The following is a 27,548-nucleotide window of genomic DNA, read 5'->3' as shown; positions in this document are numbered from 1 at the left end:
GTGTGATGCACTTCCTGCTCGTGATGCAAGTGAAGGCGACCATGCCGCAGGACCCTTCCAGGAAATTGACGTAAAAAAATAACGGAACGCAATTAAACTCTCCCGGACTTCCCAAATTCGCAACGACAAACAAACAAACAAAAACACGCGGCCGTTGCCCGAGCTGCTCATTGCGGGTTCACTCCCGCCACATCATCTCCGCGGGGCGCGAGACAAAATGAGCAGCGGTGGGTTGTCTATGCGAAAGTCGCTGGCGCCTGCCATGGGAGTGTGGAGTTTCCAATGCCTGCTCAGGGCCCGTTGCGTATGTATACGTGTACGGGGAGCGGTGGCGCAGTGGTTAGCGGACTGCGCCACGAAATCCGACGAAGAGGGTTCAATTCCCGCTCACGGCCACCCACGCCAGTGACGATTATCTGAAACGGTGCTGGCCCTTCCCTAGGTCGATTAAGCCTCAAATGAGTACCTGGTGCGGTGTGTAAACATCGCTGGTCGAGAGACAAAGGCGGCTGGGACACGGTGCTGGCCACCCACCCCCCTGGTGTGCCGTGCCGGCCATCATAGGTTCTTTCTCGATAACGGCACTTGCCCCAACCGCGTGTCAAAGGCTACACGGGGGATCTTTGTCCTAGTATGCGCAATGTGCGTATGAGCGATGGCCAGGAAATCACCGTGACGGCCCCACCAGGGATATCCGACAAGCCCTTTGGCAGTCGCGTGGACAGGGCTACACATTGCTGATCATCTCTAGTTTGGGCGGTGGCCGTGTCTCCTTACCCCTCACCATTGTACCTGTCCCCCCCTCTCCCCTTCTCGCCCTTCTCGTGTCTCCACCAGGAGGAAGATTCAAGCGACTCTGCCTTGAGGTGAGATGGACGCATGAGCAAGGATTTGGAGATGAGTTGATGTGTGTATGACAAACCATGGTGCAAGCGCTGGTCGCGAGCATCTGTTGAGGCCAGTAGGGGTGAACAGGGGGGTGATGTGGCCAAGACCACGCCTGGACGCCTTTGTCTCCCCCGTGCTGGTGTTTCCTACACCATACCAGGTATTCGCCACTGATGGTAGCCGTGGGTGTATGCCGTACTCGGGTCGCCGGGTTTGTTGGCACGGTGCGCTAACCACTGTGCCGCTGCTCCACTGCATGCGCTGTGTGCGGGCGGATGAAGCTCGTGCGGGGCCTGTAGCAAATGTTATGAAGGGGCACCTAAATTAAAAACATGCATAAATATTAAGACACGTAAATGTTTAACTTGCATAGTAAAGTAATTGGGTTTTTTTTTATTTTCTATACAGCCAGATAATACGATAAATCGCTAACCTTAAACACCCAGTCGTTCATAAATTTGAAGGCAGTATAGTACTATACAGTGAGGGAAAAAAGTATTTGATCCCCTGCTGATTTTGTACGTTTGCCCACTGACAAAGAAATGATCAGTCTATAATTTTAATGGTAGGTTTATTTGAACAGTGAGAGACAGAATAACAACAAAAACATACAGAAAAACGCATGTCAAAAATGTTATAAATTGATTTGCATTTTAATGAGGGAAATAAGTATTTGACCCCCTCTCAAATCAGAAAGATTTCTGGCTCCCAGGTGTCTTTAATACATGTAACGAGCTGAGATTGTGAGCACACTCTAAAAGGGAGTGCTCCTAATCTCAGCTTGTGACCTGTATAAAAGACACCTGTTCACAGAAACAATCAATCAATCAGATTCCAAACTCTCCACCATGGCCAAAACCAAATAGCTCTCCAAGGATGTCAGGGACAAGTTTGTAGACCTCCACAAGGCTGAAATGGGCTACAAGACCATCGCCAAGCAGCTTGGTGAGAAGGTGACAAGAGTTGGTGCGATTATTCGCAAATGGAAGAAACACAAAAGAACTGTCAATCTCCCTCGGCCTGGGGCTCCATGCAAAATCTCACCTCGTGGAGTTGCAATGATCATGAAAACGGTGAGGAATCAGCCCAGAACTACACGGGAGGATCTTGTCAATGATCTCAAGGCAGCTGGGACCATAGTCACCAAGAAAGCAGTTGGTAACACACTACGCCGTAAAGGACTGAAATCCTGCAGCGCCCGCAAGGTCCCCCTGCTCAAGAAAACACATATACATGCCCGTCTGAAGATTGCCAATGAACATCTGAATGATTCAGAGGACAACTGGGTGAAAGTGTTGTGGTCAGATGAGACCAAAATGGAGCTCTTTGGCATAAACTCAACTCGCCGTGTTTGGAGGAGGAGGAATGCTGCCTATGACCCCAAGAACACCATCCCCACCGTCAAACATGGAGGTGAAAACATTATGCTTTGGGGGTGTTTTTTCTGCTAAGGGGATAGGACAACTTCACCGCATCAAAGGGACGATGGACGGGGCCATGTACTGTCAAATCTTGGGTGAGAACCTCCTTCCCTCAGCCAGGGCATTGAAAATGGGTCGTGGATGGACATTCCAGCATGAGAATGACCCAAAACACACGGCCAAGGCAACAAAGGAGTGGCTCAAGAAGAAGCACATTAAGGTCCTGGAGTGGCCTAGCCAGTCTCCAGACCTTAATCCCATAGAAAATCTGTGGAGCTGAAGGTTCGAGTTGCCAAACGTCAGCCTCGAAATCTTAATGACTTGCAGAAGATCTGCAAAGAGGAGTGGGACAAAATCCCTCCTGAGATGTGTGCAAACCTGGTGACCAACTACAAGAAACGTCTGACCTCTGTGATTGCCAACAAGGGTTTTGCCACCAAGTACTAAGTCATGTTTTGCAGAGGGGTCAAATACTTATTTCCCTCGTTAAAATGCAAATCAATTTATAACATTTTTGACATGCGTTTTTCTTGATTTTGTTGTTGTTATTCTGTCTCTCACTGTTCAAATAAACCTACCATTAAAATTATACACTGATCATTTCTTTGTCAGTGGGCAAACGTACAAAATCAGCAGGGGATCAAATACTTTTTTCCCTCACTGTAGTAAGAGAGCAAGTGCAGAATCACTGAACCGGAATTGATAGCTTGAAAGCATTCAGCGCGGGGCCCTTGAAAGTGCGGGGCCCGTAGCTGCATATGTAGCGACTACATGTGTCACTACTACATGTGTAGCTACTACATATGCTACTCGGATCATCCGGCACTGGGCGTGGTGCTGGCCGCTGACCTCTTGTGTGCCTTTCCGCCCTTGACAGGGGCTAACAGCACTTGCCCCAACAGCCTGTTCAAGGCTGTACGAGGGATCTGTGTCTGTGTCTCTATGTATATGGGTGCCACGGTGGCGAGATGTTAACTACCTCGCCTGGTATATAGGAGGTCGTGGGTTCGATCCCAATCCTGACGCCTGCTGCTGTATATTTGGAGTTTGCGTGTTCTCACCGTGTACGCATGGATGTGTTTTCCGGGTCTCCCGGTTTTTCCCTCCACATTTTAGAATCAACGTCACGCCTTTAGAGTGTTTGGCTACTAGAAATCTCCACATGATGAGCCACTTGAGCTATCGTTTGTGGCCAGGTCGCTTCTCAAGAAGAAAACATAGTTTAAAGAGTAAAATATGTCGATAGTGTGTGTGTGTGTGGGGAGCGGTAGTGTAGTGGCTAGCGCGCCGCGCTACGAGCCCAGCGACCCGGGTTCGATTCCCGCTCACGGCCGACACCAGCGACGATTATCTGAACCGGTCCTGGGCCTCCCCTAGGTTGACTCAGCCTCAATTGAGTACCTGGTGCTATGTGTAAAAACATTGCCACTAGGGAGACAAAGCCCCACCCACTCCCTCGTGTGCCGCGCCGACCTTAATAGGTGCTCGCTAGCAGCGCTTGCCCCAACATTCTGTTACAGGCTATCCGGGTGACCTTTGTCTTTGTTTTGTGTGCGTGCAGGGAAAATCCTTTCTACAGCATTCATCTCAAGGCAACGGTCACGAATGATCGTTCAGCACCACACATGTGACCGGGTGGCCGGCTGCGTTTCCGACGAACACAGCAAGACTCGCACACACAGTCATGTGCATCGTTTAAACACACAAATACAAAGATCCCCCGTATAGCCTTGACAGACTGTTGGGGCAAGTGCCGTTAGCGTGAATACACAAAGACAAAGATTCCCCCGTATAGCCTTGACAGAATGTTGGGGCAAGTGCCGTTAGCGTGAATACACAAAGACAAAGATCCCCCGTATAACCTTAACATACTGTTGGGCCAAGTGCCGTTAGCGTAAATACACAAAGACAAAGACCCCCCGTATAGCCTTAAACACATTGTTGGGGCAAGTGCTGTTAGCAAACACTTATAAAGGCCGGTATGGCACAAGAGAGGGGTGGGTGGCCAACACCAGGCTGAGTCGACCTAGGGGAAGCCCACGACCGCTTCAGATAATCGTCACCGGTGTTGGCCGTGAGCGGGAATCGAACCCGGGTCGCTGGGTTCGTGGCACGGCGCGCTCACCACTGCGCCACCGCTCTCCGCAAAGACAAAGACGTACAACACACACGTGCATGAAGAGATCAACAAAGATCCCCGTATCGCCTTCAACAGCCTGTGAGGGCACGTTCTGTTAGCGAGCACCTATGAAGGCCGCCGCTACGGCACATGGGAGTGGCGGGTGGCCAGCACCACGTCCAACTGCCTACATATCAAATCAAAGACAAAGATGCCCAGTAGAGCCTGAACGGACTGCGTCTATGAAGGCCGGCACGACCTATACGCACACGCAGGAGGGTAGCGTCACAGCAGCGAGGAGGGGAGTCGCGACCTCCTCCCGGCAGTAGCGACAGCGCCAGTAGCCCCCGGCTGAAGCTCATCCTCGGCCATTAAGAGCACAGGCACGGCCTCGACCCCCTCATACCGAAACCTCAACCCTAACACGAGCCGTCGCCATGTGCCTACCCTTCGCCTAAACCCCAACTATACCCCTAGTCCTAACCCCTAACCCCATACCCTAATACCTAATTCCATCGCTAACTCCATGCTTAGCTTTATCCATAACACCAAGGCCAAATCCAGAACCCTAAACCCCGAATCCCATCACCGAACGAACAATCTTTGCGGGGGTTTTTGTTTCACAACCCCCTGCAATGAATCCGGGCAATTTTCATTTCTATCGCGAATTTTGCTCGCAACCAAAGGGTTCGACGTGGACGAACCGCGCGTATTTTACATTTTTTTCTCCACTAATTTTGTATTTTACCAGTTAAGTCACCGCTGAGCTGCGTAGTTTTATTTCAGAAGCGACCCGGCTGTCACACAAATGATAGCTCAACGATGTCGCTTAGCATCGCGTGGACATTCATAGCAGCGGCCAAATAAAATACACAGGCGTCGTCAGGATCGGGATCAAACCCCACCACCTCCTGTATACCTGGCGAGGTAGTTAACATCCTCGCCATCCGCGGTGTATGGACGCGACCTTCCGGACAGAGAATTTCGCTGATTTTACTTTTTTTTTAAACCTTCGCCGTGTGCGCGTGTGCGTGCGCGTGTAATTTAGGACGTAATATAAAGCACGTGTGTATGTACACACATACACATGCGTGTGTATTAATAGAATATGAGATGTTTAGCGTTGTGAAAGTTGCGTTTTGATGGAGAAGTGTTCACTCACTCACCCCTCTGCCAATTCCCCCCCCCCCCCCCTTTGCCTTGGCTCATGGACTCTAAATGCCACGTTCATCATGGGCGTCGTTTGACCATACTTCACCACGCTGGTTATTGCGGATTCCTAAAACAAAGGGGTGAAGGTACAGCCCTGCAATTTCTCGCCCACGCTCCTGTTGGCAGAAAGTGCCTTTCAGAGGAAGCTCTCGAGAGCACCCCCCTCTGGGGGGTATTTGGCCTACTCTTCCACGCTGGCCGAGATGTCTTGGAAGAGGTTGCAGATTGCTAACATCTCGAAATGCACAGGACGACTCATATATTGTGGCTACCTATATATACACACCGTGTCCGCTGGGCTGTCGGGCACACGTTTAAAGCTTTGTTCATGGGTCAGGAGCGCTGCAGTAAAGTCATTGGGTGTCGTCAATCGACTGCCGTTTAATAGACACGGGGGGCTATTTTCCTGAGAACCAAACTCTCTGTCCCAGTTGTTGTTTTGTTAAGTTTCGGGAAGTGAGCCGATTACACTTCAGTGGAGTCCAGACAGCCCTGGTAGTAGTAGTGCTGTGCGTGTGAGCTTCGTGTGACGGGCCCACTCAACGTTGGTTGCACTACTGCACGCGCGCGTCCATTGTGAGCAGCTAACATCTCTCTGCCCGCTTGTTGGGAAAGTCGACGTTACTGTGACGGGGACCTGGATATCCACTGCACAGCCACTCAAGACTCGACTGTAGCAAGCGGCTGTAAGCTCCGTCCAGGGTCGACCCCGGAGGGATGATTGATGATGATGGCAGTGATATTGAAAATGATGAAAGTAATGATAGTAACGATGACAAAGCCGATTAAAGCAACAATGATCGCGGTGATGGTGAAAATTATTGGGATGCTGCTGATATCAATGATCATGATCGCGATGGTGGTGACTTATTATAATAACACTGCCGATGATGATGACTGGTGCCTGAAAGTGATTCGGGAAATGACAGTGGTGGTGGTGGTGATGGCCGTAATGATAGCAATGATGATTATGACAATAACGACAGTCGTGATGGTTGCAGCGACAATAACAAATGTATGAATCGCGACGATGTAATGTAATGATAACAATGATGGTTATGCCAATGATGAGTGACGATCACACGGATGATTTCAATAATGGCAAATGAATAAAAAAAAAATATCGAATTTAAGCTTTCGTGACTACAGGGATTCATATTCTTGGTTCTTTCGGTAAAGTCACGTAGAAGATAAATAATAAAATAATACAAATAAAACTATAAAATTCTCACGACGTTTCGATTGCAACCCAAGCAATGATCATCAAGTGTGAAAACCACAGCAATATTTTTTTCTGTGGTTTTCACACCTGATGATGATTGCTTGTGTTGCAATCGAAACGTCGTGATAATTTTATTGTTTTATCTTATTATTTCCATTGTACGTGACTTTACCGAAAGAACCAAGATGATTTTAAAAAATGATTGTGATCATGACAGATGACAATGATATCAATGATGATGATTGTTATCATGCGAGGACTGACTATTCCAGGGCCATGCCTCTCACAATCAATGGCCTTCCTGTATCCCGTACAGTATTATTATGATTCAACACAGTTGCAGTCTCAGAAGACACAGAGCGTTTCTGTGCAGCTCTTAGCAATGCTTTACCAAGTCGGAACGCTTAATAATCGACCGCTTTGCGTGAGCGCTGTCGTTTCGCTTCGAGCTTTGTGTGCGCGCGTGAGCACCGTGCCAGCGAGCAGAGTCTGCGAGTGGCCTGCCCCCCCAATATAAGAGCGCTTTGCTTGCATTTTTTAAGTAGAGCGAAAACGAGGAGCGCGGATGAGCGGAATCACGGGATCATTGCGACGGTCAATCCAGCCGCTGGACGAACGCTTTCCCAAGCCCACTTCTGGGGTTATTGAGAGTCGTTTTGACCATACTTCACCATCACGCTATTGGTCAGTTGATGATAAAGAAGCCCCCCCCCCCTCCCCACACTGCGTAAGGAGACGTGTGGGATGTTGTGATGGATTGTTTTTGTTCCCTTCAAGGATTGTGTGGACTCGCGTTTTGCGTCGTATCGTCTTAAAGAGGATCAGTAAAGGTGTTTTTAAAGTGTTGGTCATCTTCTCCGCATCTCTCCGGCGTGGTCGCTTGTATTGTTTTTGTTTGCATTGGTGTTGTTACATTTAAAATAAGTAATAATTGTAAAAAAAAACTTTTTTCTAAACACGTTTTTATGAAATGTTCTAGTAATGGCAGAACTCCACGACTCCAGGAAGTGGCCCCGAAGCTTGCCACAACGTAAGGGGCCGTGGACAATTACAGCCAACGTGAGTTGAGCGTGGACAATTAGACCCAAGCCGAAACATAACATATAAAAAAGATTGATTACAAAACATTTTTTATGATAGAATATAGTATTGTCATCAGTATGACATAAGTATACCAAGTTTGCCGTCGATACCACATTGGGAAGTGGGTTAAAATTTAGTTACAATATTTGAGGATACAACAACAACAGACAGAGTGAGTTAAATGACAGCGTGTAAAAACTAAAAAAATATCTCTTCCGCCGTTGGTTGTAATCCCTATTACCGGCTTCGGCTGTCCTCAGCGTTGAGAGAGCGGCCCGCGGAAGCCGATACCCTAGAACTACCGCCGAGTCCCCTTTTTACACGCGACCCTTTTGCCAATCCACTGCTGGACTGAATGTCTCCCCCCCCCCCCACGCTGTGTCAGTGGCGAGTTGTAATCTACCATATTTCACACCACGTTGGTCAGATGCGGGTTAGCCAAACGTGAGTTTGAGGAGCATGGTGGTGGCCCTTGAGAGCTGTGGGGGGAGGGGGGGTGGTATCGGCTCGCCACTCACGTTGGCCACGAATCGAAATGAATTCCACCGGGGCTCGGGACTGCAACCCGCTCAACCACTGCGCCACCGCTCCCCGCGTGCGCGCGCGCCCGTTTACGCAATTTTATCAACCGACAATTCGTTGCCGTTCGCCCGTGAGCGCCGGTAGCGTCAACCACGGCGCTTGTGCAGGGCTGGGTACGCCCGGGGGCCACGTGACGTGTCGAAGGCTCGCCGGCGTGAGGTCACAGGACTGACACGTGCGTCAAGGGTTGTTGACCAGCGGCTGGAAATGAGAACAAATTACTCGTAGATGTGAGAAGACATTTCTCATAAATACCCCCCCCCCGCCGCCCCAGCTAGATGTGGGCCGTGCACTCGATGGTGGAGGAGCTTCGCTCCATTTTTTCGACTTTGTGCGCGTTTGTGGGTCTCTGTGTGAGTCTGTGGGTCTCTGTGTGAGTCTGTGGGTATCTGTGCGTCTATGTGGGTCTCTGAGTGTGTCTGTGGGTCTCTGTGCGTGTCGGTGGGTCTCTGTGTGAGTCTGTGGATCTCTGTGCGTCTATGTGGGTCCCTGAGTGCGTCTGTGGGTCTCTGTGCGCGTCTGTGGGTCTCTGTGTGAGTCTGTGGGTCTCTGTGCGCGTCTGTGGGTCTCTGTGTGAGTCTGTGGGTCTCTGTGCGTGTCGGTGGGTCTCTGTGCGTGTCTGTGGGTCTCTGTGCGTGTCTGTGGGTCTCTGTGCGTGTCTGTGGGTCTCTGTGCGTGTCTGTGGGTCTCTGTGTGTCTATGTGGGTCTCTGTGTCTGTTGGTCTCTGTGCGCCTCTGTGGGTCTCTGTGTGTGTCTGTTGGTCTATGTGCGTCTATGTGGGTCTCTGAGTGCGTCTGTGGGTCTCTGTGCGTGTCTGTGGGTCTCTGTGTCTGTGGGTCTCTGTGCGTGTCTGTGGGTCTCTGTGCGCGTCTGCGAGTCTCTGAGTGCGTCTGTGGGTCTCTTGTGTGTGTCTGTGGGTCTCTGTGCGTGTCTGTGGGTCTCTGTGCGTGTCTGTGGGTCTCTGTGCGTGTCTGTGGGTCTCTGTGCGTGTTTGTGGGTCTATGTGCGTGTCTGTGTGTCTCTGTGCGTCTATGTGGGTCTCTGTGTGTGTCTGTTGGTCTCTGTGCGCGTCTGTGGGTCTCTGTGCGTGTCTGTGGGTCTCTGTGTGTGTCTGTAGGTCTCTGTGTGAGTCTGTGGGTCTCTGTGTGTATGTGGGTCTCTGTGTGAGTCTGTGGGTCTCTGTGTGTGTCTGTGGGTCTCTGTGCGCGTCTGCGAGTCTCTGAGTGCGTCTGTGGGTCTCTTGTGTGTGTCTGTGGGTCTCTGTGCGTGTCTGTGGGTCTCTGTGCGTGTCTGTGGGTCTCTGTGCGTGTCTGTGGGTCTCTGTGCGTGTTTGTGGGTCTATGTGCGTGTCTGTGTGTCTCTGTGCGTCTATGTGGGTCTCTGTGTGTGTCTGTTGGTCTCTGTGCGCGTCTGTGGGTCTCTGTGCGTGTCTGTGGGTCTCTGTGTGTGTCTGTAGGTCTCTGTGTGAGTCTGTGGGTCTCTGTGTGTATGTGGGTCTCTGTGTGAGTCTGTGGGTCTCTGTGTGTATGTGGGTCTCTGTGTGAGTCTGTGGGTCTCTGTGTGTATGTGGGTCTCTGTGTGAGTCTGTGGGTCTCTGTGCGCGTCTGTGGGTCTCTGAGTGCGTCTGTGGGTCCCTCTGTGTGTCTGTGGGTCTCTGTGCGTGTCTGTGGGTCTCTGTGCGTGGCTGTGGGTCTCTGTGGGTGTCTGTGGGTCTCTGTGCGCTTCTTTTGGCCTCTGTGCGTGTCAGCGGGTTTCTCTGTTCGTCTAGGGGGGGGTCTACCTGTGAGTCGGGTTCACATTCCCACTCCCACCACGGCGTTCCTGACACATTTCCATCACTGGAGTTGACGCCGCACTGATGTCGACTGGCCGATTCATCAACTTGCTGCGGGTTTTTTTTTTGGTGATCCACCCGGCACCCCCCTCCTTTAATTATTTTTAGTCACTTGATCTTTAATTATTATTATTATTTATATTCACTTGATCTTTAATTATTATTATTATTTTTATATCGACGTGACTTTACCGAAAGAACCAAAGAAGACCCCCCCCCTCCCCGCTCCTGGTTGTGAGCGTCGCTCCTCCGCCCAAGCTTTGCTTCCGACAGATGGCGCCAAACTCGTGCGGAAGACGGAGAGAGAAGACAGAGAGATTGAAGAGAGAATGACCACTTCGAAAGGACGAAAACCTTCTCACACGCTGTGTTCGTGAACAATGGCGGAGCCAGGATTTTTAGGGAGGGTGGGGGTGGGCAACCCCTCCAGCAATGAAACATGATAGAGGAGTTGTTAGTGAGTAAGGAGTTGTGAGCAAGTGAGGGCTTGTCCTTTGCTTTTTATTCGACGCGTGTGCGGCGATGGCGCAGCCGTCGATCGAGGGTCGAATTCGAACCGCGTTGTGTGATCGGCATCGCGCTCGCTGAAGGTGAATGCCTTCAGGGATGTCGTGGACTGTATACGCAACTACGCACAATTCTGTGAGTCACTAATAACCGCTTTGTCGTTACTTATCGCCAATTATGGGCTCAGACTATTGTCCTATCATCTCATAGAGTCCCTGGCACACAATAATAATATGCTACACAGTGGCAGTGGAGGTCGCAAAATGCCGATTTATTGCTAATAAACCCCAATGATCCGATCGAAATGAGGGATTTCGATCGGATCATTGGGGGGGGGGGCACGTGCCACCCCACCCCACCAGTGTTCATGAGTATGTCTTAAACTGTTCGGAAAAAGCTTCGCCGGGGGGTTGGCCACCTTTTGCAAAGACCTCAACCCAGACATATTTCTCGGTCATTCCCAGATTTATCAAAAGCTGCGCAGTTTACTGCGATAAAGTTCAACGCAGCAATAACCATTACCAGGTCTGGGCACAAATCTATTCCCGCCACCTGAACGCCAGATGTACGTTGAACTTCTTTCGCGACGTATATCGCCAACCGTGCTAATCGCATGTGCGAATGCCCTGGATTGCCCGTGCCAAAACCCAGACCGGGCGGTGAGTTGAGTGGATGGGTGAGTTACCGAGTTCCAAAAGCACGTGGCCCAGCGTTGGGCTGAACTTCGCAGCCTTCCAGGGTGTGCTATGTGCGCGCCGACTTAGGAAACTCTCCTACTCCGGGCACATCGGCATTGTAACTCGCGTGACATTAAAAACAAATAAAAGCGTAAACAAAACAAAACCAATTAACGTAAAACTTTATTTATGACGGGAAAAAAAAAGCACTTCGAGACACATTCAGCAATTTCTTCCGGAATGAATACACGCGCAAGATGGTGGCCGAGACAACTTGGGTTGGTAGCTCTACTGTCGCTCACCTCCAGTTTACTGCCCTGAGCCAGTGGGAGGAAAATCCACATTCCCATGACGGGGGCCGGTCTCTACCACAGGACAACCGCTGTTCACTTTCCCCCCGCGCAGGGGTACTCGCATTATCGTCCTCGACACACCCAGGCAATCCAACGTGGGTGTGAAGTTGCGTTACTGAGATAAAATACTTAAAAAGCAGTGGTTTTTTTTTTTGGGGGGGGGGGGGGGATACGGTGGCCCCTCCAATCGGCACCACTGTCACCCCGACCCCCAAGCCCCTCCACAGGTCGCGAAGGCCACAACACAGAGGGGTCACAACCTCCTCGCCTCTGGTCGACGCGGTGTTAGCACGGCATTCGTTTCGCGTTATGTATCCGTGTGTGCAAGTGTGTGCGTGCATGTGTGTCCGTGTGTTTCTCACGCACACACAGATACTGATTCCCCCCGTATAGCTTGAACAGACTGTTGGAGCAAGTGCTGTTAGCGAGCACCTAAGGCAAGAATGGCACGCGAGGGGGTGGGTGGCCACCACCACGCCTGGCCGCCTTTGACTCATCAGCGGCGATGTTTACTACACACCGCACCAGGTACTCATTTGTGGCTTAGTCGACCTAGGGGACCGGTACAGATAATAGTCACTGGTTATTGGTCGCGAGCGGGAATCGAACTCGGATCGCCAGGCTCATAGCGCGGCGCGCTAACCGCTAGGCCACCGCGTTAAGTGACGGTAATGTCACTACAGCGACTGTGCCAGGCTAGGTGCACCTTGAGGCCACGCGAAAGTGTCGACGGCTCGCTGCTGGCAGGAGGTCTCGGGACAGACCCAGCAGTTGCCGTGGGTTGGCCGACTGAGATGACCGGTAGATGAAACCAGCTGTACCCCTGCCTAGCCGAGTGTTTCTCCCACAACAACAACCGCCATTCGCCACTAAGTGGCGGTGACGTCACCACGACGCTTGTGCCAGGCTATGTGCACCTTGACGCCACGTGAAGTGTCGAACGCCCGCTCACACACATAGATACACACATCTTAAAACCTAGTTTACCTCGGCTTGGCAGGGTTAAGCCTCGGCTAGATGCTAGCTTAAAGACTAGTTTAATCTAGGATAGACAGGGCTCGGCCTAGGCTAGATACTCGATTAAACTAATTTTAACCAAGCTAAGAAGTGCTATAGGCTGCATTAAACAACATTTTTTTTTCAATCTCAGCTAGGCAGGGCTCGGCTTAGGTGAGTGACTCGGTTGAACTAGCTTGACCCAGGCTGGGAAGTGTTATGTCAAACCGACTTGGGCTATATGCCGGACTAGACACTAGGCTATATCAGGCTGGAATTGGCTATGACTTAACACTGGGCAGCAACAACAACAACAAACAATGGTGGCTTGAGTGTATTGATTCAGGGCAAGGTGGCTCGGGGGGGGGGGGGGGGGGGGTTTGGGGCAGAGACACCTGGGCTAAACAGGGAGGGTGACCTGGGCTAGACAGAGAGGTTGACCTGGGCTAGACAGGGAGGTGGGCAGCCAGGCCGGTCCGCTAGCCCACGGTGTGACCACAACTGGCGCAACGCTTCTGGCGCAGAGCGTAGCAGCACAGGATGCCCAGGGGAAAGAAGCAGATGGCGAGGAAGATCCCGCAGCACGTGAAGTCGTCTTGCATCACGCCCATCCTGCAGCAAGGCACGGCATCATCATCGACATCGTCGTCATCAGGGCATTCACATCGTTAGCGCGACGACGCCCGCCTCAACGCGACATGAGGCTGGAAATTGGCTATGATTTAAAACTGGGCAACCACAGCAAACGACGGTGGCTTGCGTGTATTGATTCATGGCAAGGTGGCTCTGCGGGTGGTGGGGGGGGGGGGTGCAGAGACACCTGGAGCTATATGGGGGACGTGGGCTAGACAGTTGTTATCGGGGCGACGATGGCGAGCCAGAACGCGGCGCGTGAAGCAAATGGCTCCCGCGTGTTTCGGGTTGAGGAACACTCAAGGCCTTCTCGGGTGAACCTCCCTCAGCGAAGCGCAGAAGAGTCTTGGGCAAAAAAACGTTGAACGTACGGTTAGGACGTTGAGAATTCGGTCGTGAAATTCTCAAGCCGCCTCCGAGCTCCAAGTAGTCAGGATTCGATCAGAACGTTGGCACGTGTTTACGATGATTATGATGATGATGATAATAATAACAGCTTTGCAAACGTGACTATCTTATTGGGTGGTGGAGGGTTGTTGACAAGATTGTTTTTGCGTGAAACAAGCACCACGCGGCCCAAGTCAAAAAACAACCGTGGCTACGGAAACGTCGGCTCCTATCTCTGAAGTGTATCTGGTGAGACAAGGCCATAAGAGGCCAATCAGTTTCAAGGACGATGCAAATAATATGAAAGCATGTTCCATTTGCATGTGTGTATGGTCAATGCAGACTTGATGCCTTGTGATAAAGGGCTATTTGGTGTTTGAACATCTTAACGCCTCCGGTATTCTTGCCATGAAGGGTAAAGCCTATTATTTTTTTCATCATCATCACAAATGAACAAAGTTCAGGCGAGCCTGACTCTCCTGATGAGATACTGAATGTCGAAACCGGTCTGCACAAATTAACTTGCGCTAAACCAATGCTATGATGCACTTCTAGACGGCCGTGTGGCTGATGGGATGTGGGGGGGGGGGAATGTGTTAAGTGCAGGGCTAGATGTGTGAAGGAGGCGTACGGTCTGCTTATAATATGCTCCATCCTGGGTAGAGTTGCCACCTGTCCAGGCATTGGCATCTGTGTTCAGGTCGTACCGAATTCTGGTACCGGTATTGCGTTGCACTTTCCTGCAGGATGTATACCAAACTTGTTTCGCACCATACGTGGCCAAGCGCGCTAAATGGAAGGACACCACACAGGCTTGATAGACCTGGTGCCCCAGAGTTTAACTTCATAAACCGATGCTTCTGGATTAAAATCTGAGCCCCGGAAAGCCCATAGGCCGACGAACTGAACGCACGCGTCGATTCGCGCGTTGCGAGCACAAGCATCGATTTCAATGGACGACTCATTTTTCACGCGGCTCGTCGGGACAGGTGGCGGGGCCCCTGCTCCATCGCAACCAGTGTTGGAAATTCCACGTTACCATGGCGGAAGGCGGGGGGGGGGGAGGGGTGGGGTTCTCACCTGCAGGAAGGGCAGCTTCCGGCCATGATCACCACGGCCGGTGTGGGCTGAGGGCCCGGGGCGTACGCAGGGCCCGCTTGACTTGGGTAACCGAGGGGCTGCGCGGAGACGGGTGGATACTGGGGACCATACTGAGGGGGGTATGCGGCTGGGGGTAGGAGCGGGGGTGGGGGGGGGTGGGCGAGTGAGAGAAGGGGGGTAAGGGAGAGGAAACACGGTGCATAGATTGAGACGTTTTCAAAGCAGATACCCGACTCGAACCGCTTCAACGTAAATCATTCGGAGACGCTGCTGTCCGCCGAGATCGGCCGTACGGATGAAGCAGAAGCCACTTTCACGAGCGTTTATGTCCACGTGGGAGGGAGCCGGGGATCACGTGGAGAAAACCCACACATCGCGGGGAGAAGTGGGGGGGGGGGCAACATCCATTTAGAAGGCTTGGATGACATCAGCCCACACTTGGCCACGCATTCCCCCGGAGAGGCCAGGGGACCCGGCGCACCTCCTCGACGCCCACTTTGAAGGGAGTTTCGCAAAACACTTCCACATCCCGCTGCCTCTGGATTTTGCGGCGACACGTGCGGAGCGTGGCCGCCGCCGCCGCCGCCCCCAGGATCGCCGCTCGTGAAAGATCCGTCGGGTTTTTTTTTTGACTCTCGCTCGCTCGCTCCGGGGTCCTAATCGTGAGGATGCCACGCGCTAAACAAGGCGACGCTGTCTCCGCTAAAAAATGCAAGTTACAACTCGGAACAGAGGCGTCCTCTGTTAATGTTTTACCCCACCACATATGCATCTCCCAAAATTAAACCCCCAAGACGAAGATCCCCCAGCGTGTAGCCTTGACAGACTGTAGGGGCAAGTGCTGTTAGCGAGCGCCTCGTAAAGCCGATTTTTTTACACATCGCACCAGGTACTCATTTGAGGCTCAGTCGACCTAGGGGAGGCGCAGGACCGGCTCGGATAATTGTCGGTGTTGGCTGTGGGCGGGAATCGAAGTTGAGTCTCCGCCGGATTTCATAGCTCAACATGCTAACCACTCCACTCCTACGCACGCACACACCCACGCACAGAGATGCCCCGTATAGCCTTAACAGACTGTAGGGGCAAGTGCCGTTAGCGTTCACGCTCGCACGCACACGTTGCCCGCATGTGTGGACTTTATCTGGTTTCCTTGATCGACGCTGGCTTTCGCAACCACGAAACGTTTTCATATTTATGACAGCTGCCCGATGAAGCCGGTTGTAACTACCAGCGTGAACGTCCGCACGCGGTCGTTGATCATCGCGCAGATCGCTCTCCAACAACACACGCCTGGTGCTGCTACTGCTGCTGCTGCTGAAGCGATGATAATCTGGCACGTTTCTTCATCACGTGACAACTTTATATATTGGCCGTGGCGGAGGGTTTACGACGCAACAGTCTCACCATTGGAACCTCATTTGCCAGTAAAAAATATGATAATGGTTTTTTACTCTTCTATCTGGCAACAAAACTGAAAAAAATGTGTCAGATTTGTTGCCAGATAGAAGGGTAATAAAACAATTATCGACGCAACATCTGTGAAAAAGAGCTTTATAGATCATCGGATTCCTCCAGTATAAATATTTCGATTCTGACATTTCACTTACGCGATCTTAACTCAACTATCAATTGTGAATCATAAATTGGTTGAAAACTTTTTAAATAAAAACCAAATTTAGCCAGAACCTCCCAAAAAAGAGTCCTTGGGCTTTTCTGGACGAAGAAAACACTTATCATTTTGATTATTATTAGGTTATTATATTATCACATTTGACATGCTGTTAGCGAGCACCAATCAAGGTTCGATAGGCTCACATATGAGCTAGGAGGAATAATGGGGCCCACTCAGGCGCGTCATCAGCAGTATCATCAGCAGCAACATCGTTATCTTAATCTTCAACAACAACAGCAGTGGATTATCAGCAACGGCATCCGCATAGGCCAACAGCATTGCCAGCGATGCAAGCAGTGTGAACAGTATTAGCCACAGCTGTCATCAGTTTCTGAGCACAGGCCCCCAATAAAGTCTAATGGCCAGCAAACAAACAGTGCCATAAAAATTGGTGGTTTGCTCGGAAGCTTCGCTCTCTCACTTAACTTTCAGTCCGGATTCCCACCAGAGACCCCCCCCCCCACCCCCCACCATGCCCTTAACTCGCAACCGTTCTTACGGTTGTGGCGAGAGGGAGGGCTGAGGCTAGGGTCAGGGGTCACCGGAGCCCCACGCGGCCCTTTAAGGACCGCCATCTCGGATTCACCACGTGCATTGGTGGCATCTTGAAATATTGAGGCTTGTAGTTGACTAACAGAATTCGAGAACAATCGCTCTTCTTGGTTCTTTCGGCAAAGTCACGTAGAATGGAAGTAATAAAATAATACAAATAAAACGTTATACAATTTATTTTTATTATTTTATTATTTCCATTCTACGTGACTTTAATAAAATAATAAAACATAATAAAATTTCTTTTTATTATTTTATTATTTCCATTCTACGTGACTTTACCGAAAGAACCAAGAAGATGAATCCCTGCAGTCACGAAAGCTTTCAATCGAAACAATCGCTCTATCTGTGTTAAGTTGGTTGCCGACCCGGGCTAGTGTTAGGGCCATAAATGCTAGAGGTATAGTGATTGGATTGTGGCTACGAGAGCTAAGCGTAGTGTTGGGGGATATGGATAGAATTCATGCTTGGGTTGGAGCTCGTGTTGGGGTTAGGAATGAAGTTAGGGATCGAGTTTGGCCCAGGGCTAGGGTTGGTTTCAGAGCAGCGGTGGCCAACTGGCATCTCTCCAGCTGCGTGCGGCTTTTTAGTCCACCACACGCGCTCTATAGAAGGGGCGTAACGTATAACAGACTTAAATTTCGATTTAAAGCTTTCGTGACTGCAGGGATTCATCTTCTTGGTTCTTTCAATAAAGTCACGTAGAAGGGAAGTAATAAAATAATAAAAATAAAACATAATAAAATAATTCTCACGACGTTTCGGCCACATACTTGACAGCCGTCTTCAGGTGGAGAACAGATCTGTCTACTTGACAGACCTGTTCTCCACCTGAAGACGGCTGCTTGCGTTGTGGCCGAAACGTCGTGAGAATTATTTTATTATGTTTTATTTTTATTCTTTTATTACTTCCCTTCTACGTGACTTTACCGAAAGAACCAAGAAGGTATAACAGACTATCACAGTCGTAGCAAAGAATCATGTATCCCGTGCCGTGCCAAAAACTGTTAATATGTTTTCACACTTATATATCCACTTGGCTCTTTACGTAACTCGTGGGCGAGCACCTTTTGGTTCTTGGTCTGTTACGCTTCCGCTTACTAAACGTTTAGTTCACTTAGCAAATGGCTTTTTAAAATGTATTAATAATATTTGTATTTTAATGCTAAGTGTCTGCTGATCGTCGTCATGTACAGTGCTTCGAGATCCTTGATGACAAGCGCGATATCAATGTAATTGTTATTATTACAGGTTTCCCACCTCCTGGTCTAGAATTTGGGCACGGCTATGGCTATGAGGCTATAATCGCGAGGCGAAAGGGCAGAGGTCGCAAACGAGTTTTGATTCATCTTCTTGGTTCTTTCGGTAAAGTCACGTAGAAGGGAAGTAACAAAATAATGAAAATAAAACATAATAAAATAATTCTCGCGACGTTTCGGCTACAACGCAAGCAGTTTTAGCCAAAACGTCGTGAGAATTATTTTATTATGTTTTATTTTTATTATTTTATTACTTCCCTTCTACGTGACTTTACCGAAAGAACCAAGAAGATGAATCCCTGCAGTCACGAAAGCTTTAAATCGGGTTTTGATTCCTTACCCGTACCCGTACCTGGCCGCACCAGGGTCGCAAACGGGTACCCGTACCCATACCCGGCCGGGTACGGGTAGCCGGGTATCGGGTAGGGTACGGGTATCGGGTACCCGATCGTGACCTCTGCTATAGGGCTTGGGTTCAGCCAAGGGCTCGGATATACCATCTCGAGCTCGAGCCAGGGTTTTGGCTCGGACTTGGACTGAGGCTAGGGTTATGGTTAACACTTGAGCTATAATTAAGACTAAGGCTATATAGGATGAAGGTTATGGTCAGGGTTTCAGGGCATGGGTAAATTTAAGGCAAGGGTTAGGGGTTAAGACTGGGCTTAGTGATACAGCTGGGCATACGGTTAGGGGCTAGGCACATGATTTGGGCTATGATTAGGACTATGGTGCCAGGGATAGGATTATGTACACAGGGAAATTAGTTCCATTTTTGCAACATCTCCCTTGTGGGTTTTTTACGTTCATTCGTGTAAACAGATTCCAGCTGCTTGTTGTTAAGAGGAAGATATCCCGGTTTTTTTTAAATACCCCCACGCGTTACAAGGAAACCGGGTCCGCGTTTATAGGAATTCGGCCACGCGCGCAGAAACCCATTGGACGAGCCACGGGGCTAGTGGTTGACACAGTTTGCTGAGCAGCAGGAGGCCCGAAAGGCCCGAAACGTCAAGCGGTCAGCAACAAACAGCAACAACTGTCGAAGTGATGGGCAAGAGTGCGTAACAGAGGTCGCAAACGGGTTTTGATTCCTTACCGGTACCCGTACCCGGCCGCACCAGGGTCGCAAATGGGTACCCGTACTCGGCCGGGTACGGGTACCCGTTCGCTACCCGTACCCTACCCGAAATGAGTGACAAACAGTTACTCACCAGTGACTCACGGCTTAACCGTACCCGTACCCGGCCGCACCAGGGTCGCAAACGGCTACCCGTACCCGGCCGGGTACGGGTAGCCGGGTATCGGGTAGGGTACGGGTATCGGGTACCCGGGTGCGACCTCTGGTGCGTAACAACTCCGTGTCTTGAATTGAGCAAGGTTATGATAAAAGCTCGGGCAAAAGAGGGACGATCGGGGAGGGTTGGAAGGGGGGGGGGGAATTCAAAAGCAGGGCAGAGCAAGAGGAAGTAATATAAGTGTTTTGGACTTCAGTATTGTTGGTGAATCGGTGAGTTAAGTGTGCGAGTTAGTGCATGGGCGAGTGGGTGGGTGGGTGAATGGGTAGGTCATTGAGTGGGTTATTAAATTAATGGTTGGGTGGGTCAGTGTTGTTGTGACCTGAATTGCCACGGTGGCTAGGAGATGTTGACTACCTCACCTGGTATACAGGAGGCCGTTGATTCGATCCCGACCCTGACGCCTGCTGCTGCGGTATATTTGTTGTTTACATGTTCCCCTCGTAGTCGCGTCGTCCTCTGGTTTTTTCCTCCAAATGTATGATTGACATGAGGTTTAGAGCATTTGCCTGCTGCTATACATTTCCACATAAGCCACTTTGTTGAGACTTCATTTGTGGTCAGGTCGCTTCCGACAATGAGCTTTATAGCTCAGTGGGCCTTACCTGGTAAAATAACAAATAGTTTCTAGTAATCTCCAGCGAAACGTCACTTTTTTCACATTTTCTTGCTGCGGATTTCACACCTGATGATGATTGTTTGTGTTGCAGTCGAAACGTCGTGAGAATTTGTATTGTTTTATATTTATATTATTTTATCATTTCCCTTCTACGTGACTTTACCGAAAGAACCAAGAATAGAGTATAGTATTGTCATCAGTAAAACATAAGCATACGAAGTTTGCAGTCGATACCACATTGGGAAGTGGGTTAAAATTGAGTTACAAGATTTGAAGATACGACACCAACAGAGTGAGTTAATAGAAAGCGTGTAAACAGATTGTTTAAAAATATATTTTTATGATAGAATACAGTATTGTCATCAGTAAGACATAAGCATACGAAGTTTGCAGTCGATACCAAATTGGGAAGTGGGTTAAAATTGAGTTACAAGATTTGAGGATACGACAACAACAACAACACCAACAGACAGAGTGAGTCATCTTCTTGGTTCTTTCGGTAAAGTGACTTTACCGAAAGAACCAAGAAGATGAATCCCTGCAGTCACGAAAGCTTTAAATCGAAATTTAGACAGAGTGAGTTCAATAAAAGCGTGTATCTTCTTGGTTCTTTCGGTAAAGTCATGTAGAAGGGAAATAATAAAATAATAAAAACAAAACATATAAAATAATTCTCACGACGTTTCGGCTACAACGCAAGCAGCCGTCCTCAGGTGAAGAATGACGGCTGCTTGCGTTGTAGCCGAAACGTCGTGAGAATTATTTTATTATGTTATATTTTTTTATTTTATTATTTCCCTTCTACGTGACTTTACCGAAAGAACCAAGAAGATGAATTCCTGCAGTCACGAAAGAAGCTTTAAATCGAAATTTAAAAGCGTGTAATCAACATGAACGAGTGCAGTAGCGACAGTAGAGGGATACGGAGACGACTGTCTACCGGTGAGCGAGCGAGCGAGCGGCCGGAGTGAATCGGCGGATGTTGGAACAACAAATGCGGGCCCGCGCGAGGTTATTGGCAGTCGGGTGCTGAGAACGTGACCTTTAGCCTGCGAGAAGAAAAGCCTTTCTTCTTTTGCAGCTTTTGTGGTGGTGGTGGTGGCGTCTGCAAGTGTGCTTGTAGGGCACGTGCGTGGGAGGGAGTGGAGATGTAGTGGTCGGAGCAATGCGCACAAAATTAAACACAGTGACCTCGTCGATCTAGTTTATCAAGAAGGCTGATTTCTTTTTTAAACATTTATTTAAAGGTTAAGACCCACATTGTGAGCAAGAGGACAGTGTGCACCAAAAGTTTGCGCTGTACGCGAATGCTCCCACGTCTATGGGGCCGTCCATAAATGACGTCACGCGATGTTGGACGATTTTTGACTCCCCCCCCCCTTCGTCACAAAAAGTCAGACCCCCCCTCAAATGTGACGTCACAAAGCTCTGCCCCCCCCCCCCAAAAATAAAACATGCTTCAAATCGCTTTAAACTATTGTCATTGTAGTGCGTATTTAATGTGGCGCTGCACTCTGGTGTTGTAGGAGAAAACATTTATTAAAAAGTCAATTTAATTAAGTAGAACGTGTTGTCTATATTTATTTAAAGTTGCGCATTTTGATGTGACATTTCCCACCCCCCCCCCTCGTCACACATCGTCACAAACATCTGACCCCCCCGCCCCTACGTGCGTGACGTCATTTATGGACGGCCCCTATGCTAGCTGCTTATTATGGTGAGCTTAGAGAATGCCACGCACGACACGTACAGTTCGCTACTGTGCAGTACAGCACGCACGAAAACTATACGCACAAACGATGTACACACGAGTGCTGTACACACACAAACGTACACAGCAGTTGGCCAAACAGCTGCCAAATAACCCCATCGCATTATCCGGGGGCAACCATTGCGAGAAAACTTGGCAGGGCAGGGCCCTCCTCGAAAAATAATGGGTCACCATTCCTCGGCGAGGCTTATTTCGTTGTTGTTATTGTTGGGAAAACGCCACGTCGGCGTTGACTCGTTAACAGTCGAAGCCACTGGGAGTGAGAGTCGTGACATCACGGCCAAACGCACCTTGACCCCGCGGTGTTCTGTGAGCTCAGGGTTGCACGAACCCTCACAGAAATGTCCAGCAAAGTCGCGAAGCTGTTACCCCCACACCACCCCCTGCCTGGGTCCGAGACAGAGCCGTCCCTCCTTGGCTCACGATGAATCGGGGAGACTGCCCCGGGCCCCGCACTTTTGGGGGGAGGGGGCACCCCACGGACCCCGTTGTTCTTCGACGTAGGCGGGTTGGCACGCAAGCTGATTTGCCCTCAGGCCCCCCATCTCCCTATGGACAGGCCCTGGCCGGAGATAATAGGTGTCGCGCTGCACATTACTTCCATGAGCGAGTCATTCGTGATCGTGAGCTGCCGAGGGAAATTCCATCCGACCGGCGACTCGTGAAACCACCGCCTTTGTCCTTGTAGCGGTCGCACGGCTCGCTGAACTTTCCCGAGCGGAGGTTGCGATTAAACTCCTCCTCATTCTTGGGTACGTGGGTTTTCATAAGATGGGAGTGGAGCTGTTGTCTCAGCTTGGCGGAGCATGCCTCCGTCAGCCAGCGTTTCTGAGAAGCACTAAATTGCGTGCCCATTTCCGTTTGCGTTGAGTCGTCACAGGCCTGTTGACTCACGATGGTTCTAAAACCGGTTAGCCGGGTCCAAGGCTTTTGTGGGATTGAACGGGGTCACTAGTTGGACGCCCACCACAGCGGCAGGCACACCGTACGGATGACAGGCCGATGGCGAGTGGGCAGATATCAGCTCCACGGTAGGTCCTGGCATCAAGGACATGGGCCCGTATTCTTTATTCCATCGCTCCATATTCCGTATGTTCTCGCTTTGACCCGGCGCGTATCCATGAACAGCGTGTTGGCGATTACAAGCCCATGGGCTGCACAGAAGTCTAGCGGCCTCCTAACGTTATTGAGCCGATCTGGCCCATGCCTTCCAATCACTTTGGATTCAGCTACCTGCATGCACCAAAACGTACTGGGGCTTAAAAGTCACCCAACAAGATGACTTTACCCCGGGGTGCCACTTTAGCTGGCGCCTGGGACAGGTCATATAAGGCATCCGACTCATTATTCTGTCATGCATTCATCCACTGATGTTCATATTCGGCGGTTGCATAAGCCGCCAACGGCCACCACCGGCCACCACCAACATTCCCCACTTGTTGTTGATGGAGAGGTGGGATTCACGACTACCCCCACACACCCTCACCGCCACGCTCCGATGCACCGGCTCCTTCTTCACTTATTTGTTTAGATCTTGATTTAAAGCTTTCGTGACTGCAGGAATGCATACTCTTGGGCCTTTCGGTCAAGCCACGTAAATAAAAAACGCATAGATCGAAACGTCGTGATCTATTTTTATTTTTAAATCCTTTATATTAAGTTCACTTGCTTGCTTTGCTTGCGCGCTTACGACCGTGCAAATCTTTCGGTCGTTTTTTAACCCACTTCCCGTGATCCAATCGAGCTGACATTTTGCACACAGACTCGTTGTGCGTGACAATTTATTTTCGTGAAAATTTTTTTCCAAAATTTTCCACTTTTTAGGAAAAAAAAATTTCATATTTAATTCAAAATACCAATGTGATAAAAATGAAACTCTTACTCAAGAAAAACACATATGAATAATAAAATAAAACCGATGCCACGCATATAAAGGATTTATAGTGAAAAACTTTGTTTTTACGGGTTAATTTTTATTTACGTGACTTAACCGTAAGACCCAAGAGTCTTTGTTTAGACTTTAGCAGAATGGGTTTTTTTTCGTTGCCCTGGAGTTTTCGCGCTGGCCAAACCCTCGTGGTGAAAACCCCAGCGTGTAAAGGAGGGCCCCGAGGGGAGGCGCGCGTGTCCATGAAAGCCCCCTGGCCAAACTCTATTTGCTGGGGAGTATATGGGGGTGACAAACGGATACACGCATCACCACACGAAGGCGGAGATTTTACCCCGTATCGCTTTAAAAATCTGTTGGGCAAAGTGCTGTTAGCCAGAGTAGCACCTATGAAGGCCAACATGATGGTGGGGGGGGGGAGGTCAGTACCACGCCCGACCGCCTTTGTTTCCCCAGTGCTGATGTTTACACACTGCACCAGGTAATATTAAGGCCGAGTCGACCTAGAGGAGGTCGAGGACCGGTTGAGATGCTCGCCACTAATGTACGGTCGTGAGCGGGAATCGAACTCGGCTCACAAGTGCACGAACCACTACACTACCGCTCTCCCCCATATATACATACGCATGTATATATATACAGTATCGATAAATCCACTGCTGGATGAAGGCCTCCGCAAGCCGTTGCCATCCCTCGTGATCCTTGTACCGCAACAACAATCCACCGAGCAACCCGTGCACGACATCCCATCGCTCCGTCTCCGCGATGGACGTGCAAATGGGACGCGTCCCATCGGCCACCACCCCCGCCTGATCTCTGATCCACGTGTTCCTCTCTCTCCGTCTCAGTACAATTCCAAGCTTGCATCTCTCCATCTCTCCACGCTTCGTTGCGCACTTTTCCCTTTCTATTCGTTGATGTCCCGTGTGTGTTTGGGTTTTTTTAGAACGAAAGACACAAAGATCCCCCGTATAGCCTTAACAGACTACAGTATATAGGGGCAAGTGCTGTCAGCGAGCACCTATGAAGGCCGGCACGGCACACGCGGGGGTGGGCGGCCAGCACCACGCCCGGCCGCCTTTGTCTCACCAGTGGCGACGTTTCACCAACCGCATCGGGTGCTCATTTGACGCCGAGCCGACCTAGGGGGAGGTCACAAGACCGGTCAATCGCCCCGACGTGGCGGTGACGTCACCGCTAAGGTGCACTCGCATGTGCGAAGCAAATATGAAAGGCTGCCGCCGCGGAAAGTCAGACAAGGCCGTTTGGGTGACACGTGGTCTTGAGCAGCACCTGTGCAGGTCCGGCCCGGTGCACGAGCCCGCAAACCACGCTCGGACGACTTTCATCACTGCCCAACTGGCTGCTGTTTGAACACCGCAAATTGAATGCAGAGTCCACCTCGGGTCGGAGCCGTGCACCGTCGGTTTAGATGTGTTTACTGCGTTAGCCATGAACAATATGAAGGAAAAAATAACGTGGTTTTACGCGTTCAAACACCACGCAGACACGATGTTGCGAGGGATCAAGTCCTGCATTAACCGCGCGTGCTTTTGGTGAACATGGAAACAAAAACATGCTCCGATAATATACCTACTCTAAAACAATGTGCATACTTTGAAAGTGTCAACAACAACAACAACAAAAAGTCAGGTGATGTATCAAAGATGTTGGCTCGGAGCTGGAATTAAACGGAACGCGTGAGTTTGTACGCTAACCACTGCGCCACCGCTCCCCCCCCCACACACACACAGCTGTGCATAAACACAGGTACTAACCATGCACCAACAATATAACCTTTTCATGGACTTTCGTGGGAAGTGCTGTTAGCGAGCACCTATGGAGAGGCTTGCGATGCTAGGGGTGGGCGGACAGCAACCACGCCGGGCCGCCCTCGCGACCCCAATGCTGAGGTTTACACAACTGCAATAGTTTAAGGCTGAGTCGACCAAGGGGAGGCCCACGCAAACATTCGCCGCCGGAATTGCGTCACGAGCGGGAATCGAACTCGGGATTTTTTTTGTTTTCCTCCGGGATTCGTAGCTTAGTGCGCCAACCACTGCGCCACCGCTCCCCCACAAAAAACACACACACGCACACGCTTAGCCGCCTTATACCCCACGCGTACACACACACTGATACACACGCACAGAGACACGCACACAGAGACACACATACAGAGACACACACACACTCTCGTGCATCTACTTGCGGATCAGGGGAAGGGTGGTGGGAGGGGGAGCGGGAGAGGGGGAGAGGAGGGGGGTGAGGGGGGTATTTTGACCATACTTTATCAATTATGTACACACACACAGACACACACAGACACACGCGTGCATCCACTTGTGGATCAGGGGAAGGATGGTGGGGGGAATGAACGGGAGAGGGGGGGGAGGAGGGGGCGTAAGGGTGTATTTTGACCATACTTCATCAATTCTGTACACACGCACACAGCAGTGCACACATACAGACACACGCACAGAGACACACACACAGACACTCTCGTGCATTCACTTGTGGATCAGGGGAAGGGTGGTGGGGGGATTGAACGGGAGAGGGGGAGAGGAGGGGGTGAGGGGGGGGGCGAGGGGGTATTTTAACCATACTTCATCAATTCTGTACACACGCACACAGCAACCGTTCCCACTCCTCACCCTGCGGAGCATATCCTGGCGCCACGGGTGGCTGCGAGTAACCGTAAGGAGGTGGGGCGCTCATGTCTTCTTCCCTTTCTCTTCAGCGCTTCTCTCTCTCTCGTCTCCTGATGCCCCCTGTTCGTTGCTGGGCCCCGTTCTCCTGCCTCGTGTCTCGTCCTCCTCTCAGTCGGGTCTCTTGTCTCTGCCTCTCGAGTCCCGTTGCGTGTCTGCGACCTCGCGCCTCCTCCTCCTCCTTCGCCTCGCAACTGGCACGAGTGCAGCAGAAGCTCGCATCTGCACAAAAGCCAGATTCGATTATGGGCGCGGCTCACATTCCCCCTCCCATCCCTCCCACTCGCCCCCCATCCCTCCCTCCCCCATCCCTCCCTCTCGCCCCCCCTCCCCTCCCTCTTGCCCCCCCCCCCATATTTGCCTCTCGCCCCCCCCCCATCCTATCTCGCCCCCCCATCCCCCCCTCTCGCCCCCCCCCCCATATTTCCCTCTCGCCCCCCCATCCTATCTCGCCCCCCCATCCCCCCCTCTCGCCCCCCCCCATATTTCCCTCTCGCCCCCCCATCCCTCCCTCCCCCATCCCTCCCTCTCGCCCCCCCATCTCTCCCGCCCCCCCCATCCCTCCTTCTCGCCCCCCATCCCCCCCTCTCGCCCCCCATCCCTCCTGCTCCCCCCATACCCCTCCCGCTTCCCTGCACGGAGTCCGCGCACTCCGCCCTCTCTCTCTCTATCCACCCTCTTTCTCTTCCACCTCTCTCTCCCATAACGAGTTTACACCACCAGCAGCCCCTCCCCTCCTCCGCCCCATCCTCCTTCCCCCCTCCCCTCCTT

The 27,548-nt window shown here is 50.8% G+C and overlaps 2 protein-coding genes across 2 annotated transcripts in view; one reads left to right on the top strand and one right to left on the bottom strand.

Moving 5' to 3' along the window:
• LOC133346192 (brain-specific angiogenesis inhibitor 1-associated protein 2-like) overlaps nt 1-4,618 on the top strand; it is a 49,189-nt gene extending 44,571 nt beyond the window's left edge. The window contains 2 exon segments of the mRNA XM_061557689.1: nt 838-866; nt 3,871-4,618. Of these exon segments, the coding sequence (XP_061413673.1) occupies nt 838-866; nt 3,871-3,940 (99 nt within the window). The 3' untranslated portion in view covers nt 3,941-4,618.
• A 7,093-nt stretch (nt 4,619-11,711) lies between these two features.
• On the bottom strand, nt 11,712-27,010 carry LOC133346596 (membrane protein BRI3-like). The gene is made up of 3 exons (XM_061558273.1): nt 26,724-27,010; nt 14,996-15,143; nt 11,712-13,507 (listed from the first exon to the last, which is right to left on the bottom strand). The coding sequence occupies exons 1-3, from the start codon at nt 26,785-26,787 to the stop codon at nt 13,375-13,377; spliced, it is 345 nt and encodes a 114-aa protein (XP_061414257.1). The 5' UTR covers nt 26,788-27,010; the 3' UTR covers nt 11,712-13,374.
• Between the last annotated feature and the right edge of the window lie 538 nt (nt 27,011-27,548).

Source organism: Lethenteron reissneri, chromosome 3 (genome assembly GCF_015708825.2).
Source record: "Lethenteron reissneri isolate LAM-NWPU_2019-01 chromosome 3, ASM1570882v1, whole genome shotgun sequence".
NCBI lineage: Eukaryota > Metazoa > Chordata > Hyperoartia > Petromyzontiformes > Petromyzontidae > Lethenteron > Lethenteron reissneri.
The sequence above is the reverse complement of the archived record's forward strand: the minus strand, read 5'-3'. Positions and strand labels throughout refer to the sequence as shown.

Excerpts from the sequence above, each read along its gene's own strand:
- LOC133346596 (XM_061558273.1), bottom strand. The coding sequence starts at position 26,787 with ATGAGCGCCCCACCTCCTTACGGTTACTCGCAGCCACCCGTGGCGCCA. Across the intron at positions 15,144-26,723 it reads GCCAGGATATGCTCCGCAGG|CCGCATACCCCCCTCAGTAT; the intron begins GTGAGGAGTGGG and ends TCCTACCCCCAG. Across the intron at positions 13,508-14,995 it reads GGAAGCTGCCCTTCCTGCAG|GATGGGCGTGATGCAAGACG; the intron begins GTGAGAACCCCA and ends GCCTTGCTGCAG.